The sequence below is a fragment of the Bos javanicus genome, chromosome 23, assembly GCF_032452875.1.
Source record: "Bos javanicus breed banteng chromosome 23, ARS-OSU_banteng_1.0, whole genome shotgun sequence".
Lineage (NCBI taxonomy): Eukaryota > Metazoa > Chordata > Mammalia > Artiodactyla > Bovidae > Bos > Bos javanicus.
Window position 1 is genome coordinate 23,948,428 of NC_083890.1, and position 21,745 is coordinate 23,970,172.

Genomic DNA, 21,745 nt, shown 5'->3' on the forward strand with positions numbered 1-21,745 from the left:
GTCCATGCTCTATATCTGTATCTCTATTCCTGCCCTGGAACTAGGTTCATCTGTACCATTTTTCTAGATTCCACATACATTTATTACTATACAATATTTTTCTCTTTTTTATTTACTTCACCCTGTACGGCAGGCTTGAGGTTCATCTCTACTAATGACCCAATTTTGTTCCTCAATGAACCACTCACTGTCATTATATTAATAAACCACCCCTGTGGTTATCAATGCCCAGTAGCTGATCAACTGGACAGCAAGCACCAAACAATACTGTACCCTTTGGTGATACACTTTCAAGATGCTATTAAAGGTTCTATGGGTTTTATGCACAGATGTATTAGACTACATTGCTTGGAAACCCAAAATTCTTACCTTGAAGTTTCATGATGCCTGAAATCAAATGACTGTTCCTCACTTTGTGCCATGGCTCCTGAGGCCACCGATTTGGTTCTGAGGTGAATACCGGCCACAGAATACCAACTCGACCCCCTCTGGGATTGGAAGGAGCTCGATCAGGTGATGTCAAGTTGGCAGAATGTGGTTTGACTCTGTCTTGAATGCAGTCAAAAGATGAGCTAGTGGCCACAATGACTGAATTCCTAAGCACAATCTGTAGACTTCTGATATAATACCGTGGAGCAGAAGACACATAAACTGCTGTGAAAAGGCCAACAGTATTGTCTACCAGCGTGAGGTTCTCTATTTCCATGCTGTTCTCCACTTGGAGCAGAGCACCATAGTCAAAGTTCTTGAAAGCCAAGAAGCCAGAGATACCAGTGCAGCTGTCAAGTCCACTCCCCTTATAGAGATGAAGGCCATGAAGACTTGAGTGGGCCACGTTGTCAGACCAAAGAGATTCAGGAGAGGAACACCTGTGGCCTTGGATGTGAAAACCAAGTCTCTCGGAGCCTGCCACAACGTTGCCATGGAGACGGGTGTTCTTTGCCTCATTCACTTTGATTCCTGCCACCCAAACAGGAGACCATGCTGACTGTGTCATCAGAACTACAAGGTTTTTAGAGAGAGAATAGTCCTGACCCTCCAGATCAATGCCATGGCCAGCAGTGTTAAACACCACATTGTCATTTAAAATGATCCCCTGACTGGCAGCTGCATGGATGCCCCCACCGCAGCTTTGGTGCAGACTAGAAGATATTACCCAGGATCCTGTGGACACATCAGTGAGTTCAATGGATGAATACAGCGGTGACCCAAAGTTCTGAATTTCCACATTATAAAGTTGAAGGATACCTGCAAGCAAAGTGCACATTAGCAGGTACTGTTTTGTCCCCTCAAGAGTCAGAAGGATGGTCCATTCAGTGGCATCAGGACATGCAGATTTTTCATTAAATATCATAGTTTAGTTTTAACACCAGCACTATATTTTATGTCATCGAGTCTCACTAACAAAACCTGAATCATTAAAAAATATCACAGTACTTCCTGAAAAGTTCCCTGTACATTCTTAAGAGTCTGGTCATAGGATGGAGAGGAAGATGATAGGAAGACAGGGGAAGGAGAGAGGCTTTGGGGATGGGCACAGCTAGTTTAAAGATTCTGGGTACCCGTCTTCAGGATTGGGTCAAGGAACCAACTAAGAATGAAGGGAATATGGCTTCCTGGCCACTCACCCCAAAGTCATGTCCCTTTTTGGTAACCCCATGTGAAGGGTCACAGCTTTACCCACAGAAATATTATATGAAAGAAAATAATGGCTAACTATATACAACATCTTAATCATTTTTAAAGAAGAGTATAAGTGCAAAACTTCTGCTCAATAGATGTCCAGAAACATAACATTCTTCTTTATGAAGACATGATAAAGCCAATAATATATTTTAAGTGACCTTAAAGACTCTGAATTTTCTTTTCCTGTATTGTTATCCTAGCCACATTATATTTCCTGTTTCCTTTTCACAATAAGAGGATTTTCTACATTTTTTTAATGTCAGGGGAGGACAATGAATTATTTAGTCTTATTGGGGATTTTATTGGTTCTGTTTTAAGCAGATATTGTTAAAATACAGTATAAAATATAACCACTAGACTGATTTAAAAATATAATGAACACTAATTAGTCAGTGTATAGACTCATGATAAAATAGATAATAACATGAATATGGGGGGAAATGAGGTGAATTAATAAACATAACATCTAACTTTAATATAGCACTAATTATATACCAGGCATAAATGCATATGTGTGTGATATATATACTCTTAATTTTTGTAAAAATCCTGTGATAGATGTGGTTATCTCCATCTTACAGATAAGAAATTGAGGCAGAGACGGGTTAAGCGGCACACTCGGACTTGGACCCAGGCATACGGGTGCAGAGGCTGCACTGTTAACCCCCCATGGAGGCTCAGCGGAGAGTGTGTGTGACATGGTAGAATACAACAAACAGGTCTGCACTGAGATTCCCATGACTGGAGCACAGCCCTGTGCTACGAGAAGAGACATCATGTGTCCTTAGCTAGGAAGACCACAACTTTGACCCTCACTTCTTTTCTTTATTCTTCTTTTTTAAAGTTACTGTCCAAGGTAAACTATAAGGTTATTTCCCTCACTAAAAAGGAAGGGAGTTGTGGTGTTTCAGTATTTAAAGCACAAAGATAGTCCAGTTTTCATCCCCCACCTTCCCCACCCGCTTTTCACAGATGAGAAACCTGAACCCTTGCAAATCAATCTATTGAAAAACCAAACTACTGTGAGGGCAAATGAAGTTTGTGTGTCTTTCTGAAGGGTCAAGCAGAATTCCACTATATCTAGATTTCTCAGAGGATGCTGGTTAGAGACACTAGCTGATGGTATGGAAATAGCCACAGAATGAGAAAACATTTACAAATTATTTGTCGGGTGATACCACTTTTCAATGTAATTTAAAGCAACCCTTGCTAGCAGCACATAGCTAAAACAGTCATGGAACCTGCCTCTGAGAACTTTGGCACAAAGCATACCAATGCCAGTGTGTGTCCACATGTAAAAGCTTACAGACTGGAAAACAGTTCTAGAATCTCATTCAAGGCAATGTACCATTACTGTTTTACTTAGTGTGTTTTTTCTTGTCATCTTTGCACGGTTTTAATTCATGGTTTTAAATTGTATAAGATCTTTTTACCTGTGTGCATACTAATCAACAATTGAAAACTCATCAATAGTAAATACTTAAAATATCTGAGCATTCAGATGGAGAATTAACCAACGATTTTGTTCACAACTGCTTTCCTGTTTTTTCTTTATGTTTATCCTAATTCTGAGCATAACTTGTTGGCTATTACTGGTCAGAAGGAAGGGAATGACAGAAGAAGGAAGGGAATGACAGAAGAACCTGATTTAAAAGTGGGGATTGTTAAGCGCTGGCCTGCTTTTCTGCCCTGTAACCACTCAACACTGTAGCTGGCGTCCTTGACCCCACATCTGTAGGTCTTACATCATCCAGGCTCTGGAATATGTTACAGAAAAGTGCAAGGGTTCTTAATACAATGTGGGGATCTGTACTGGATTTTGAAACAGAAAAAGGACCACAGTGGAAAAACATGTGGAATCTGGAATAATATCTTAAGTTCAGTAAACACTAGTGCAGTAAGGTTAATTTACTGGCTGTCACAAATGTACCAGAGTTATATTAGATTTTCATGTTAGGGAAAACAGAATGAAAGGTATACAGGAACTCTTCATACCATCTTTGCAACTTTTTTTACCAAGGAGTATGTCAAGGCTGTATATTGTCACCCTGCTTATTTAACTTCTATGCAGAGTACATCATGAGAAACGCTGGACTGGAAGAAGCACAAGCTGTAATCAAGATTGCCGGGAGAAATATCAATCACCTCAGATATGCAGATGACACCACCCTTATGGCAGAAAGTGAAGAGGAACTAAAGAACCTCTTGATGAAAGTGAAAGAGGAGAGTGAAAAAGTTGGCTTAAAGCTCAACATTCAGAAAACGAAGATCATGGCATCTGGTCCCATCACTTCATGGGAAATCGATGGGGAAACAGTGGAAACAGTGGCTGACTTTATTTTTTGGGCTCCAAATCACTGCAGATGGTGATTGCAGCCATGAAATTAAAAGACCCTTACTCCTTGGAAGGAAAGTTATGACCAACCTAGATAGCATATTCAAAAGCAGACATACTACTTTGCCAACAAAGGTCCGTCTAGTCAAGACTATGGTTTTTCCAGTGGTCATGTATGGATGTGAGAGTTGGACTATGAAGAAAGCTGAGCACCAAAGAATTGATGCTTTTGAACTGTGGTGTTGGAGAAGACTCTTGAGAATCCCTTGGACTGCAAGGAGATCCAACCAGTCCATTCTGAAGGCAATCAGCCCTGGGTGTTCTTTGGAAGGAATGATGCTAAAGCTGAAACTCCAGTACTTTGGCCACCTCATGCGAAGAGTTGACTCATTGGAAAAGACTCTGATGCTGGGAGGGATTGGGGGCAGGAGGAGAAGGGGACGACAGAGGATGAGATGGCTGGATGGCATCACCGACTCAATGGACATGAGTTTGAGTGAACTCCGGGAGTTGGTGATGAACAGGGAGGCCTGGCATGCTGTGATTCATGGGGTCGCAAAGAATCTGACATGACTGAGAGACTGGACTGAACTGAAAGTGATTACAAAATTAAAAGCTTATCAACGGCTTCCGAATCAGGCTTGAATTTGAATGTTACCCTGTAAGCTGGATGACTTTTCTTACTGTTCATTTAACTCACATTTATTGAGGACCTAATACAGAGCAGTTATAATACCAAACTAAGAAAATAGAGCTGAAAACCTCAGTCTTACCCTCAAGAAGTTATATAGCTCCTAATGGAGTTTTATGAATTAGTAGGCAATTTTATTATAGACTCTGTTTCCTCATCTATAAAACCAAGGATAAAATGTCTCTCTCACAGGGATATTAGGATTCAATGAGATAAAACAGGCATGAAAACCAGCATAGTTCCTAGTCTATAAGAAGCACTGCATTAAGATTCTCTGTCCCTTTTCTGGGGATGTTTTAGGAGCCCCAACCAGCAAGCCAGAGGCTCAGAACCGAGCCAGCATTGCGGGTGGTGAGGGTCCAGCTTTGGTGCTCAGCTATAAAAGCCAGCCTCTTGGTCTGCTGTCGTGATCAGGTTCTAGCCTGGCCTGCAGGTACTGTGTAAAGGGGCCCGTCTTGCACTCCCTTCCTAATTCTCTGTCTTCACAAACTGCAGGGTAGATTTGTTTTTACATGACCACCACCATGACCAGGACTCAGCCTTTGTCTAGCCTTCCAGAGCAGGGTTACTCCACCTCAACATAACTGACATTTTGGTCCAGGTTATCCTTTCTTGAGGGAGACTGTCTCACACATTGTAGGCTGTTGAGCACCCACTACTAATGCAGAAGCTCCACCAAAGTTGTGACAAGCAAAATGTCTCCAAATACTGCCAAATGTCCTCTAGCCAAGAAGGGAGATCTAGATCACTTCTGTTAAAAAGTGATGAAGGGGACTTACCTTGCAGTCCAGTGGTTAAGACTCCATGCTTCCAATGCGGAGGCGAGAAGGGGAACAAAGGTTCAATCCCTGGTCAGGAAACTAAGATCTTGCATACAGAGGAGCCTGGTGGGCTACAGTCCATTGAGTCACAAGGAGTCGGACATGACTGAGAGCAACTAACACTTTCACTTTATACCTTACCATGTGGCCAAAAAAGAAAGGAAGAAACTGATGGAGCTAGTGTTTATGGAGAGAGAGCTTGTTCTATGGACCAGAAATCCTGAACTTTTGACTTAAGGTCCAAACACCATCCTTTACCATACTGGCCACCTGATGTGAAGAACTGACACATTGGAAAAGAGCCTGATACTGGGAAGGATTGAAGGCAGGAGGAGAAGGGGATGACAGAGGATGAGATGGACATCACCAACTCGATGGACATGAGTTTAAGCAAGCTCTGGTAGTTGGTGATGGAGAGGGAAGTCTGGTATGCTGCAGTCTGTGGGGTTGCAGAGTCGGACACGACTGAGTGACTGAACTGAACTGAAAACAGATGTGCCCACAAAAATTGTTCCATGCTCAATATATGTGGGAAGTGCTTAGATCCTTTACTCTAAGCCTTCTCAGAACCTTTATTATATTCATGTAGACAGTGACTTTCTAAGATGGAGCTTTATTTGACTAGGAAACAACACTGAAATCATTTTTAAGGAACCCAAGTTTCAGAAATAAGGTACCAATAAAATTATTTCACAATACCCCGGAAGAGCTAAAGCTTGAAGGAAATGAGAGAAATTGAACTGATCCCTAAAGCAGTCTAGAATATGGAAATCTTCTTACTTAAATTTACACTATTAATTTATAGCATGAGATGAAGTCTGCCATCAGATAAAGCATGCTACTGGGAAAGAGTAATAGAAATTCAGGAAAGAGATAAAATTCAAGTGGTCATTAAATCATCTACAGTTTCAAAGCAGAGGAAATTTCACATCTGCTGAAGATGGCTTTTCTTTATATATATATTTTTTCTTTCTGAGGTAAAAATATGCCTATGTGCTGATAGCTAGAATATTATTTTAACATCACATGATAATTAAGCACAGATTAGGACTGAAAATTCATAGCTTCTCAGAGCATAAATGAGCATCTATTCCAAACATTTTGTTTTATAAATGGAAATTCCACTATTGTAATTTCGGAGGGTCCCATAGCATCCAATTCATAGTGCTTAGTAACTTAAAATTTCATTTACCTGAAAATTCTTCCACACTGGACTTCCTGAAGGACCCCACAAGTAGACCCCCTCTGCATGATGTATCACCCTGGATTTGTATGTTTCGGGTCAAAAGACCAACCTCAGCAGCCAAACGAATGTGTCGGCCACCCTCCATGACGTGGGCACTTCCTGGGGCAACAGGAAAGAAAAATTTTAAAAAACCTATTTCGGAGATCGCCAGTTAGGGATTCAGCGAACCTGACAAATGAAAACACTCGTTTCCCCGCGGAAGTCCTCCCAACATTAAGGTTTGCTTTTCCTCGGGCGGTCTCCACAAATGTCTGCTGAGAAATGAAAAAGCCCGTTCACTAGTCTCTCCTTGGGATAAGAGTGAGAGCATCTGAGCAAGAATTCATTTCTCCTCAGTCACGATGGGTACTGGGACAGGGATGTCAGGGCAGACCGGTCCAATTAGTGGGGTCCCCAAACCCTTCCCTTTAACTCGTCAGTGTGAGATTTCCGCGTTTAGTAGTGCACTGTTCCTGAACCTCTTTCTTCAGAGTGAGGAATCCCAGATCCACTGAGGCAGCGACAGGACCAAAACAGCAGCGGCAGCGCCCTCTCCTGGCAGGTCTGAAGCTCATCTCTCTCAGAAGGAGCCTCCCCAGTCTCGCATGTTTGTTGCATAGCTCCCCTCCCCCTGTATTTGTATTGCACATGTTTGCATATTACAGACAGGGATTGATGACGAGTTTTCTTTTCCCTGCCACTGTTTAGAAATAAAATCATCCTTAAAACTATGACTTAGAAAGCTTTAGACATGACCCTGCTGAAAACATGTATTTCCCTCTCAAATATCAGAAACTAAAAAAATAACCCCTTATCCCTTTATTACCCTGTTATATTACTTATTAGCTGTATTTCCTGGGTTAAATGCATTTATTAGACTGAACCAGGAAAGATGGTTATTTATTATTTATATGCAATGTATTTTAAGTGTATATAGTGTATTAAAATATTCAATACTTTTTTAAAAAAAGAAAGAGGTATTTGACTTTATTTATCTATAATTTCAGAGAAGGCAATGGCAACCCACTCCAGTGTTCTTGCCTGGAGAATCCCAGGGACGGGGGAGCCTGGCGGGCTGCTGTCTATGGGGTCGCACAGAGTCGGACACGACTGAAGCGACTTAGCAGCAGCAGCAGCATTTATAATTTGGGGCAGTAGCAGTAGTCAATACATAAAATGAACTTCATGTCAGAAAGGACACATTCCTAAGTATGGAAAAAGTAAGGAGTCATTATTTACAATAACTACCACATTCTAAGTGGTTGTGTGATTCAATGTGCCAGGAAATGAACTGGAAACTCATCTCCCATGAGGTTTATTCTGGCTTAGCCATGAAAATGCCCGGTGACCTTGAACAAGTTTCTTAACCCTTCTGCTTGCTTCTAGGCTTGCCATTATAAATAAAAAGTTAAAAAAATACCCTCACATCAAAGTATTTTTTTAAAAAAAATTAGGCAATAAAATTAATGAAGGGATGGAGATAAAGCCTTCTAGGATGAGCCTAGGGCAGCAGTAAAGTATTATCCATCCCCTCTGAACGCCGGTTGGATCCAAGGTCCCCAGGCAGGTTGCTGAACACGTTTTTCTTGGCTCATTCACTTCCCTTAACTAACAAACCGAAGCCTTACCGATGTGTCGGTGTCTGAGACGTTCATGGATCCTAATATGGTGACCCCTGACTTCTTTCACAGTGAGGACCTCTGCTTCGTGAGGCTCATATGAAGAGGAGCTGAGGACGATCTTGTCATGGGGTCGCCAATCCACTGCGTCCTCTACTATAATTCTGTAACAGCATAAAGATCGTATCAAGTACACTGGCAGTGCAACTCAGATATGATCTACTCATTCCAGGGAGAAGAGGAAATCTGCTGTAACCGGCAATTCCCACCAGGGAGAGGAAAGTAGAAACATCAAGTCAAGACGGAGAAAAAAGACTTCTGCAAAACATGAATGCTAATGGAGTTCATCTCCTGGCTTACATGTATGCAACACAGGGATGGCCAAGGTATTCTGCAGCCATGAAGCACCAGACAAAAGAATAAGAAAGGGTAAAATTTTGAGAGTTTAGTAATGCCCTCTCCATATGGTTTCCTAAAATGGAAGTCTACTTCCTTGATTGGGAAACAGTTCAAATAATAAAGGTATTTCAGAAGAGATCTTTTCTCACATTTTCTGAAGACTTCTAATACTATTTTCAGACAATTTCTCATCACACATTTAAGGCTCATATCTTCATGGCCAAGCAGATACAGTGTGAATCCTAGAGGTTCCACTTAGTAGCTATGGGACTTTGAGAGGTCACGTCACTCTTCTGAGTTTCATATCTTCATTTGAAAAGTGACACTATTTGGAGTTTTTCTCTCCTATCCCCCTGTTATTGCAGGGACAAAGGTATGCATTTCTTGAAGGTGCTATGTTCCAAGCATTGTGTTTTCATCACAATATGCAATGAGAGTTTTGTTAATTTTTGTTTTTTCTTAACTACCATTTAATAAGATTTTTGTTCAGTCATTTGCTGCTGCCTATCTTTCCCTAGTAAATACATCTGCTTTATCCTCCAGTTACAGTCATTACCAACTTCAACAGCATAAGTTTATATTAATCGCCTGGCTCTTTTGCTAATGTTCATACTTTAGCAAGCACTGACAATAGTGTCTCCTCTACCAGTAAAGTTTCATCCTGGCAACAGGTCCATGTGAAGGCCTTTCAATCAAGAAACATACATTGTCTGAGCAACAGTACATGCCACACTCTATAGGGCTAGAGACATATGGATGAATGAAACAGATGACATTTACATTTAAAAATGACAACTTAGATTGTGACTAGAAGACATTTTTTGTTTAGTAAACATCCTTTACTAGTAGATTTTGACTAGCAGACACTAGTCTACTGTATGAGTGGAGAATTCACAGATGATTCATATATAACATTCAGTTCAGTTCAGTTCAGTCGCTCAGTCGTGTCCGACTCTTTGTGACCCCATGAATCGCAGCACGCCAGACCTCCCTGTCCATCACCAACTCCCGGAGTTCACTCAAACTCATGTCCATCGAGTTGGTGGTGCCATTCAGCCATCTCATCCTCTGTCGTCCCCTTCTCCTCCTGCCCCAAATCCCTCCCAGCATCAGTCTTTTCCAGTGAGTCAACTCTTCGCATGAGGTGGCCAAAGTACTGGAGTTCAGCTTTAGCATCAGTCCTTCCAAAGAACACCCAGGGCTGATCGCCTTCAGAATGGAGTGGTTGGATCTTCTTGCAGTCCAAGGGACTCTCAAGAGTCTTCTCCAACACCACAGTTTAAAAGCATCAATTCTTCAGTGCTCAGCTTTCTTCATAGTCCAACTCTCACATCCATACATGACTACTGGAAAAACCACAGCCTTGACTAGACGGACCTTTGTTGGCAAAGTAGTATCTCTGCTTTTGAATATGCTATCTAGGTTGGTCATAACTTTCCTTCCAAGGAGTAAGTGTCTTTTAATTTCCTGGCTGCAATCACCAAATGCAGTCATTTTGGAGCCCCAAAAATAAAATCTGCCACTGTTTCCACTGTTTCCCCATCTATTTCCCATGAAGTGATGGGACCAGATGCCATGATCTTCGTTTTCTGAATGTTGAGCTTTAAGCCAACTTTTTCACTCTCCTCTTTCACTTTCATCAAGAGGCTCTTTAGTTCTTCTTCACTTTCTGCCATTAGGGTGGTGTCATCTGCATATCTGAGGTGATTGATATTTCTCCCGGCAATCTTGATTCCAGCTTGTGCTTCTTCCAGCCCAGAATTCCTCATGATGCACTCTGCATGTAAGTTAAATAAGCAGGGTGACAATATACAGCCTTGACGTCCTCCTTTCCCTATTTGGAACCAGTCTGTTGTTACATGTCCAGTTCTAACTGTTGCTTCCTAACATGCATATAAGTTTCTCAAGAGGTAGGTCAGGTGGTCTGGTATACCCATCTCTTTCCAAAAAAAAAAAAAAAGTTATAGGGGGTCATTTGTGGGCCAATGGTGTAAATTTTTTATTAACCAAAGATTGTAATTAATTTAAATCTATGTGATGTGCCTGAGGTTAAAGAGAAGAATAGAGACTGGAAAAGACAGAGAAAAGACTACTGTCAGTTATACAATTTTAATTAAAGAATTTAGACATGCTTTGCTGATTTGCTATGACATCCTAGAAAACTCACAGTTACAAAATAATAAAACAACCCTTAGCTTTTAAAGGCAAGGAAACCAAGATTCAGAAAGAATAAATAACAAAACTCAAGATTGGATAACTAAATGAAGTCAGAGGTTGAGTTAAGCCTAAGTCTCCTGATCAAATTCAAGTTCTTTCCATTAAGTGACATCATCCTATCTGTTTGATTCTTAGCTCTTCACGTATAATAAAAAGCGAAACTCCTACATTTCATAATGACTATATTATGAATTTATATAATCTCATAAACCACGAATTTATGAGATCTGTAACTCAAACAGTAGATTATTGTGCGTGTGTGTGATCAGTCATGTCCAACTCTTTGTGACGCCATGAACTGTATCTGGTCAGGCTCCTCTGTCCGTGGAATTATCGTGGCAAGAATACTGGAATGGGTTGCCATTTCCTTCTCCAGGGGATCTTTCCAACACAGGGATCGAACTCCAGTTTCCTGCATCACCTGAATTGGCAGGTGGATTCTTTACTGAGCCACCTGAGAACCCCACAGTGCATTATTATATAGTCATTAAAAAGCACACTATAGCAGAACACTTAATTACAGTGTTCATTTTTTTCATTGTCTGAAAAAAAGGATATAAAATAACATGCCCATTTATTTTTAATAAAAGTAATGCATGCACAGAAAAAAGAAAATAGGAAAGATGTACACTAAAAAATGTCACCTCGCCAATGGAAGGTGAGTTTATTAGTCATTTTCACTTAAATCTAAATTTTCTAACTTACCAAGTAGTATATTGAAGAAAAAATTTACTTCTTAAAAAGAAAATCAGGTGATGGATATAAAGTCACACCAAAGCCAATTAGGAGTATAACTGAAATCAATCCTTTCCTTCATGGCCAGTATTATTGGGATAATCTTTTTATTTTTTATTTATATTGTTGAATAGAGCTTTTCAGACATAGGTCATGACAATGTTCAGGAAAGTTCCTTGTGAAAAATGAGAATTAAAACTCATTCCCTAGGGAGCACAGGAGATTTATAGGGCTGTAAATTCTTCTGTGTGATACTTTAAGGGTGGATGCATGCCATTATACATTTGTTGAAGCCCACAGAGCAACACAAAGTATGAACCATAATATAAACTAAGAAATAATTAGAGCCTTATCCCTCAACTCCCTTATATAAGTCCTCTGCTCCAACTTGATGAACCTGCTCACTCTGCCAAGAAATAGATAATGTGCTTCTCACCTATCAATTAAAATATCATCTCCTATATTCTGCTCTTCAGCCTTAAAAATTTACTGAAGCTCCTTTGCCTTCAAGAAGTCATCCCATGGGAATCTTCTCCACTGAACACCCAGTCCCATTTCTGTTCATCATTTTGACAAAACAGATACCACTGCTTTGTAAATGATTTTGTACTGTCTTCTGTGGCTACTCAACTTTGACATTGTTGTGTGTGTACTAAGTCACTTCAGTCATGTCCGACTCTTTGCAACCCTATGGACTGTAGCCCACCAGGCTCCTCTGTCCATGGGAATTCCGCAGGTAAGAATACTTGAGTGGGTTGCCATTTCCTACTCCAGGAGATCTTCCCAACCCAGCGATGGAACCCACATCACTTCTGTCTCCTGCATTGGCAGGCAGGTTCTTTAACACTAGCGCCACTTGATAGTTAATATTTAATGGAAATAGCACTATCCAGCTATGTAAACCCCAGAGCTCCTCACAATTCTCTAGGCAAAGAGAAAAGGAGTTACTGAAATTATTATTCAAACTTTACAATAAAAATATAAATGAACTTATCTTTTGTCATGATGGTTTCCAAAACCTTACAGATCTACGAACAATTCTCTCTCCTGTATACTACTGAAATCTTGAGATTCTGTATCTCTTAAGAAAATATACAAATGGCAAGGGAGCATGGCTCCTTCTGTGTCTACACAGCAATAGTGGTAAATTCAGGGAAAATTTTGGTTCCAGTGTTAAGAGCCTAGACAGTTCTGCTAGTCAAGTATCAATATTCCTTAAATTCCTTCAATTCAAAGATTCCCTCTTCCTACTTGAAGGAAGACCCATCAACCATTTCAAGAAATCCTAGCTTAAGCCTTAAGGATTTGAATCCCAGCTCGATTTCATGTGTCTGATTAATACTAATAAGAATCTTATAGCTACAGGGGAGAGGGGAGATTTGCTCGTTTTTCTGAGCAAAACACACCAAAAATAATAAATAAACCAAAAAATAAAAAGAGTTGTTTGCAACATAATTGGCTCTAAATGGAAACCATATGAGAAGAGAGAGGAAACTGAATAATCACTGCAAAAGTCTCCTGAAAGATAACTTTTGAAAAGTATAAACAAAATATCAGCAGCTTCCTTTATTTTTGCATTAAAATTTACCTAGTTTAGAGGAAAATGCAATACTTTTGGTCAAACGAACATAATTACAAAGAATGAAACAAATATACTTACAAAATTAAAACTTTTTCCCACCATGTAAAAAGCATTCATATAGAAATACCTATAACTTAATGAATTTAATTAAACTTTAGGGAAATCTTAATGACAACAGATGCACTTGACCATAGGTTCAGAGTGCTGGATGTCAAAATGTTCTTCCCTGAGGAATTAGAGTAGCCACAGAATTCTGATCTTTAGTAATACTGAGGCTTTTTTTTTTTTTAACTCCTGTTTAAACTTTCTTTTGTCAATTGCCATTGAAATTGGCCGAGGACCCTCAGACTCCAATGAATTATGTGAGGTGTTTAAAGAAACTGAATCCTGTAATGGTATTGATGGTGACGGTGATAATATGAATGGTCTTTGGGGTCAACTGTTTGTCTGCCATCCCATGCCATGCTTAGTCATGTCCAACTCTTTGAGGCCCTTTGGATTGTAGCCCATCAGGGTCTTCTGTCCACGGGATTTTTTTAGGCAAGAATACTAGAGTGGGTTGCCATTTTCCTCCTCCAGTTGATCTTTCAATCCAGGGACTGGGCCCACATCTCCATCGGGAAAGCCCTCAACTGTTTGTCTACCTGATCTATTTTCTCCTTTGTTCCAGGAAATGCATCACATCTCTTCTGAGACCTGATCTCCTCATTCACCACACTAAGTGGTCCTAGTGAGAGCTGCACACCTTTTGCCAAAGGGTGGCCAAGGGATCCAACCTGCCTTCATTAGTTAAAATCCTTTCCCTTTTCCAGCTTTATGAGGTATAATCGAAAAATAAAGTTGTAGGGCTTCCCTTGTGGCTCAGCTGGTAAAGAATTCGCCTGCAATGAGGGAGACTTGGGTTTGATCCCTGGGTTGGGAAGATCCCCTGGAGAAGGGAATGGCTACCCACTCCAATACAGTGGCCTGGAGAATTCCATGGACTATATAGTCCATGGGGTCACAAAGAGTCAGGTACGACTGAGCAACTTTCATTCACTCACTCAAGATATTTAAAGCATATAATATGCTGATTTGATATGATATACACATTATGAAAAGATTTCCCCACTGAGCTAATTAATATGTCAGTCACCTCACACATTCACCCTTATTTTGCTATTGTTTGGTGAGAACACTCAAGTTCTACTCTCTTAGCAAGTTATACAATACAGTGCTAGCAACTGTAGTCTCCTGGACTTTTGAATTGCAACTAAGGAGAAAGAGAAATTTTCTCTCTAATGGTAAAGCTGGGAAAAGCCAACAGCTTCGGGGTTCAGTTGCACCCTACAGAAAGTGGAAATCTCTTCAGTAGGAACAAGTGAGACTGAAATAGAGAAACAGGAGAGGTGGAGGGAGGGCCCGATGCAATTTCCCAAATGGATTAAGAAGGGTTGTTTTTACTTTTACTTTTACTTTCCATTGAAAGAATCCTGGTTAGTGTAATAACTACCATGACGTGAGGCTGACTTGGTGCCAGAAACCGGCCTAAGTGCTTTATACACATTGATTCACTTAATCCTTATAACTACTCTATTAACCAAGTATTATTGTTTTCCTATTATAGAAAAAGAAACTGAGACTCAGAGAAAGTACTTTACCTGAAATACACTTTTAGTTAATTGCATAATTAAAAGTATTTTAATCTGCTGTCCTCAATGTTCCAGCTCATTTTCATTGTAGGAATCTATGTCCCTCCTCCCTTCCTAACTCATATGTCTTTTCCAAGCATGGAGACAATAGCCAGTTTGAGATTAGGACCCACCAGCTCATTGGACCAAAAGGAACAATCTTCTTTTGGATACTACAATGTGATCCTGAACTCCTGCTAATAAATGAATAAGGCCACCATCTCTATGTTCTAATATTTGAACTAAGTTGTTATAGTATAATCATGAGGTTTGATTAATGAGCACAAAAATAATTATAATAATTTTCTAATTTAAATTCAATACTCTAATTTATTAGACAAGATGCCATTGAGTCAACAGGCTCCATAAGGTTTGATTTCCAGAAAAGATCCATCAGTCCAGTGTAGCACACACTTATTAGAACTCTTTTTTAATTTCTGTTGTGTGCTGGATGCTAAATAATACATCAAATCGATTAAAAAAAAAACACAGTATTTTCCTCTCCTGTAGAACACTACTTGGAGGAACAGGACATGCATACCTGAAGCAGCTTAGTATCAATCACTACGAAGCATATTTTTATTAAAATTATAAATCATAGAATCACGTGGTATATTGATTCAAATGGTAGAAAATCAGTGTGTGCTGGAGGGGAGACTGAATGTCCTGTGGGAGGTGTGATGGAATCTTTAAAGAGCCGTAGGAAGTGTAAAGGTAAAGAAGAGATGCAAGGGTACTTCTGACCCTCTAATCACATTTGTCAAACATTTAGGAAGCCAGTACAGAAGCTGTTATAGAAAGGCACATGGAATGCCCAAGTGAGAGTGTAGCAGAAGGAGACACAATGAATACTCCAAACAAAGTGTACCCGCAGAGCGGCCACTGTGGCAAATAACGTAGCAGTTCCCTTAAAAACTAAAAATAGAGTTACCCTATGATCCAGCAATCCCACCCCTCCAACACAGATCCGGAAAAGACAAAATCTCGAACTTGGAAAGATACACGCACCCCAACGTTCATAGCAGCACTATTTATAATAGTAGAGACACGGAAACAACGCAAGTGCCAAAGAACAGATGAAAAGATAGAGAAGACATGGTATGTATACACAACGGAATATTAATCAGCTATTAAAAAAAAAGAATGAAATAGTGCCATTTGCAGCGACATGGATGGACCCAGAAATTGTCATACTAAGTGAAACAAGTCAGACAGGGAAAGACAATATTTATGGTATCACTTGTATGTGTAACCCAAAATAATACAAATGAACTTATTTATGGAAGAGAAACAGATAGACGTGAAAAATAAAGTTATGGGTACCAAAGGGGATGGAGGTGTGGGATAAATTGGCAATATGGGATTAACAGATGCACACTACCATATATAATATAAACAAGGGTTTACTGTATAGGACAGGGAACTACATTCAATATCTTATAATAAACTATAAAGAAAAGGAATATTAGAAAGACATATTAAATTGGCTTTTAATAGAAGACTCTTGAGAGTCCCCTGGACTGCAAGGAGATCCAACCAGTCCATTCTGAAGGAGATCAGCCCTGGGATTTCTTTGGAAGGAATGATGCTAAAGCTGAAACTCCAGTACTTTGGCCACTTCATGTGAAGAGTTGACTCATTGGAAAAGACTCTGATACTAGGAGGGATTGGGGGCAAGAGGAGAAGGGGACGACAGAGGATGAGATGGCTGCATGGCATCACTGACTCGATGGACGTGGGTCTCAGTGAACTCCGGGAGTTGGTGATGAACAGGGAGGCCTGGCGTGCTGCGATTTATGGGTTCGCAAAGAGTTGTACATGACTGAGCGACTGATTTGATCTGATCTGATCTGAATAGAAGGAAGATTGTAGATCAATGTTTAAAGAAACAGGTTGATTGAGATCTGTAGTTCAGTTAATACTGTACTAATATCAACTTGTTGAATTGTATAGTCTGTGGTTATGTAAGATATCATCAAGGAAAGCTGAATCAAGGGTACATGGGAATTCTATTATTTTTGCAACTTCTTGTGAATCTTAAATTATTTCACATAAAAGGTTAAAAAAAGAAATCCATAAAATGAATGCACTATGATAACCATATATCATTATATATAAATGTATTAAAGTACGCCTCCTCAGGACTGATACTAAATAATTTTGTTTTTAATATGATTGTATTTTTAATATTTGTAGTATGTAGAACACAAAAAGTGGAATCAGACAAGCTATGGTAAAAATCCAACCTCAGAAACTATAGCTTTCTGACTTTGGAAATTTTACTTACCTTCTCCAGCCTCAGTTTTTGTATCTATAAAGTGCAGATAGTAACATCTAACTTGTAGCACTGAGAAATTTAAGTTAGATAATGTATGTACGATGCTTGGTAGATGTCTGACACAGAATGAGCCTAGATGATAAGAACTCAGTAAGTGGCAGCTAGTTAATTACTATCGATAGTTTTAATTAATAAAATTGAGTTTCTTTCAGAATAGCCTATAACTTGATTCTGAATGAGGTTTTTAACACATTCTTATAAGAAAAATCCATTCATATGGCTCCTGCCAAATTCCAACTTGCTAACCTGATAACAATTAAAGATTCTTATTGATTCCTGTTAGAAATGCCTCCCTGACAAATTCTTCTGGGCATCAGAAAAGCACTTCAAACTCAACATGACCAAATCTGAACTCATCTTTTCCAACAAATTTAGTCCTCCACTAGTGAATGGTGCTGCCACCCATTCACACAAACCAGAACCAAGAAAGCACCTCACGCCCAGTTCATCCTGAGATGGAGAGGATCCTACAGTCCTTGCCCACTCCCTCCCACCATATCCTCTGCCTGCCTTTTGTCTGGGAAAACTCTAGTCAAATAAGATCAATCAGAGAAGTAAAAAATGTGGAAACAAAGAAAAACAATAAGGAGACTAAATAATAATAATATAACCATTAATCATAGTCAAGGACCTTTCATTCTTTCTCAAAGGCTTATAGATAATATTCTAAGCCATATCCTGTGTGCTGTCTTATAGATACTAAAACACTAGGTGGAAGAAGTTAACTACATGATGACCAGATGACCCAGAACATGAGCTGCCACAATTCTGAGAACTGGCCTCAAAGAAATGGGAACAAATGGAACTTAGTTTAACTAAAAAACCAACAGGAGATGGAACAACAGACTGGTTCCAAACTGGGAAAGGAGTATGTCGAGGCTGTATATTGTCACCCTGCTTACTTAACTTATAGGCGGAGTACATCATGTGAAATGCCAGGCTGGATGGAGCACAAGCTGGAATCAAGATTGCCAGGAGAAATATCAATAACCTCAGACCTGCAGATGGCACCATCCTTATGGCAGAAAGTGAGGAGGAACTAAAGAGCCTCTTGATGAAAGTGAAAGAGGAGAGTGAAAAAGTTACCTTAAAACGCAACATTCAGAAAACTAAGATCATGGCATCTGGTCCCATCACTTCATGGCAAATTGATAGGGAAACAATGGAAACAGTGACAGACTTTATTTTCTTGAGTCCAAAATCACTGCAGATGGTGATGGAAGCCATGAAATTAAAAGACGCTTGTTCCTTGAAAGAAAAGCTATGACAAACCTAGACGGCATATTAAAAAGCAGACACATTACTTTGCCAACAAAGTTCTATATAGTCAAAGCTATGGTTTTTCCAGTAGTCATGTATGGATGTGAGAGTTGGACTATAAAGAAAGCTGAGCACCAAAGAATTGATGCTTTTGAACTATGGTGTTGGAGAAGACTCTTGAGAGTCCCTTGGACTGCAAGGATATCAAACCAGTCAATCTTAAAGGAAATCAACCCTGAATATTCATTGAAAGGATTGATGCTGAAGCTGAAACTCCAATACTTTAGCCACTTGATGCAAAGAACTGACTCACTGGAAAAGACCCTGATGCTGGGAAATATTGAAGGCAAGAGGAGAAGGGGATGACAGAGGATGAGATGTTTGGATGGCATCATTGACTCAATAGACATGAGTTTGAGCAAGCTCTCGGAGTTGGTGATAGACAAGGAGGCCTGGCATGTTGCAGTCCATGGGGTCGCAAAGAGTTGTACACAACTGAGCAAATGAACTGAACTGAACTTAAAACAACCAAGATGATACTGGTCAGACCACTGATGACCAATTTGCAAATGACCGTTAGAGATGACTATGCTGTTTCTGCATGCAGAGCCTCCTCCCTCCTCGCACACATACATTCTGCCTATAAAAGCTTTCACCCCCTGCTTGTAAGGGAGGAAGAGTCGACCTTTAGACAGATGTCCACCACCCTCCCCACACCCTGCTGCCAGCATCTGAAATAAAGGAGACCTTGCTTTCCATCAGCCTGGCCTGTTTATTGACTTTTGAGCAGCGAGCAGCTGGATCCCACACTCTTGTGGTAACAATCCTAGAGATTTTGTCTCCTGTCTATACATCTACACACTTCTCTCCACTACAAGTTACACTGCCTCTCACTTGCACCTCCTAAGTAGCATCCCTAGATCTGTTTTTGGCCCCTCCTGTTGTCTGTGTTGTACCTAGAATGATTTTTTTAGACATAAAAATGTGAGTATTGGTGCTACCTCCCATCCATACAATCCCCTTCAAAGCCCAAAATAGTTGCACGATGCTATTAGGAGGCTAAACACTGAAATTCTTGATAACATCAGTGAATATAGCCCTGCCTTGTAACTAACCCTTGAAGCCCTGTCATCATGGCTTGGTCTGTTCTCTCCTCATCAACCATCCTGGCATTCAGGTCCCTCATGTTCTCCATTCTTCTTCCCAGCACAGACTCACCTCTTGGGTCTCTTTGCCTCAATCACCTGCACTAACTCCTCCTCTATCAACTTCTTAAAAATTAGACTGGCCTCAGTCTCATGTCCAGCCTCCAGTTTTCTCCTCTCCTGGTTGATACGCTTCTAGATCAGTGACACCATCTACTTCATCAACAGGATGCCTCACTGTCATGGTCTCACTGAGCCCTATGTTCTGTATTAAACTGCCTTCTTCACATCTCGACTTGGTGTCTCCAACTTAGCACATCCCTGCCATCGTCTGTCCTGACAAGTCTGTTCCTCTCCGAATCTCCCCATCTCAGTGCATTCTTCCACCACCCACCAGGTTGATCAATCAAAAAACCAGAAGGACTCCCCCATCTCAATATTCAATTCATCAGCAATCAGACAGCATCATTTCTTCTCTCCATCTCCGCTGCCTCCTCCCCAGTCCCAGCCACCATGTTTTTTACCTCAGCTGACCTCCAGATACCCCAGCTTCTGTTCTTGTCTTCATGATACATCAATTTCATAGCACCAGTTGTTGCTGTTTAGTAGTTAAGTAGTGCTAAGTAGTGCCTGACTCTTTTGCGACCCTATGGAATGTAGCCCACCAGGCTCCTCTGTCCATGGAATTATCCTGGCAAGAATACTGGAGTGGGTTGCCATTTCCTTCTCCAGGGGATCTTCCTGACCCAGGGATAGAACCCCGTGTCTCCTGCATTGCAGGCAGATTCTTTACCACTGAGCCACCAGGAAAGTCTAAGCAATTTCAAAACCTAAATCAGATTCCATCAATTCCTCTGTAGAAAACGCTCTGTAACTTTCCCTTTGATCTCTCACATGTAAACAAGGTACCATGTGACTTGGCTTCTGTCATTTCCCTTCTCTAGAAAGATCCTCCCTGTCCACTCAGTGTAAAAGGATACACCTCATATCCCCCAGCTATCTTGGATCATACCACCCAGTTTATTTCCTTACTAGCCTGGTAGGCTGCAGTCCATGGGGTCACTAAGAGTCGGACACGACTGAGCGACTTCCCTTTCACTTTTCACTTTCATGCATTGGAGAAGGAAATGGCAACCCACTTCACTGTTCTTGCCTGGAGAACCCCAGGGACAGGGGAGCCTGGTAGGCTCTATGGGGTCTATATGTCTATGTCTATGGGGTCGCACAGAGTCGGACATGACTGAAGCGACTTCGCAGCAGCAGCAGCACATTTTATAATCTATAACTATGTAACTATGTCCTTCATATTTTTTGATTTGCTTGTTTATTTTCTATCTCCCTCCACTAAGATGTAGACTCCCAGATGACAGCCATTTCTTCAAATTTGCCTCTAAATGTGCAGTGGTTATAGCCACACCTGGCACATAGTAAATGCTCATCAGCTATTTATTGAATGACTAAGCGCTGTCTGCTCTGGCTACAGTACTCTTCACACACACCCTGCCCTCTCTTTGCTTAGTGAATGCCCACTCATCTTTCAGTCCCCACCTTTGAAATCACTCTTCAAGGAAGCCTTCTCTAACCTCAATCATTGCCTCAAGTTCTCATGTTTTCAGAATTCTATACCACCTTCCTTCATAGCCTCTATCACAGATGTAATTTTACATTACTCTTTATTTGTTTGATTAATGTCTGAGGGCAGAGATCATGTCAATTTTCACTGGTAATTGTATATTCAGGCCACTGTTCAATGTCTGACATATGGTAAGAATTCACAAAAATTGTATTGAAATATATAACAATGTTAGTATAACTACAAAAATAACAACTTTCTATTAAGATATTCTGTACTTAGAGAAAAACACACCAAAGCAGCAGCTATCAACTCATCAACAGTTTCCTTGCTGTGCTATATGTCTTTCAGACATTTCTTTATTTACATATATCCATACTTAAATATTATTTTTAGTTACAAAAGTAGGCTAATATGTAATATTTCTCCCCCATCCCCACTGCTTGTAT

The 21,745-nt window shown here is 40.3% G+C and overlaps 1 protein-coding gene and 1 long non-coding RNA gene across 6 annotated transcripts in view; one reads left to right on the forward strand and one right to left on the reverse strand.

The window, feature by feature from the left end:
- Positions 1 to 21,745, reverse strand: part of PKHD1 (PKHD1 ciliary IPT domain containing fibrocystin/polyductin) — a 443,703-nt gene that overhangs the window by 118,489 nt on the left and 303,469 nt on the right. For all 4 annotated transcript variants that reach the window (XM_061398409.1, XM_061398410.1, XM_061398408.1 and 1 more), the window contains 3 exons: positions 8,387 to 8,541; positions 6,726 to 6,878; positions 370 to 1,248 (listed from right to left, as the gene is read on the reverse strand). In XM_061398409.1, the coding sequence (XP_061254393.1) occupies positions 370 to 1,248; positions 6,726 to 6,878; positions 8,387 to 8,541 (1,187 nt within the window). The remainder of the gene's footprint in view (positions 1 to 369; positions 1,249 to 6,725; positions 6,879 to 8,386; positions 8,542 to 21,745) is intronic.
- Positions 1,158 to 8,974, forward strand: LOC133236401 (uncharacterized). Of its 2 annotated transcripts, none has more exons than XR_009732873.1 (3): positions 1,158 to 1,273; positions 2,268 to 2,405; positions 8,610 to 8,974. It is a non-coding gene; the product is annotated as an uncharacterized LOC133236401 (long non-coding RNA). The 2 variants fall into 2 exon arrangements; XR_009732872.1 differs by lacking the exon at positions 8,610 to 8,974 and adding an exon at positions 7,252 to 7,582.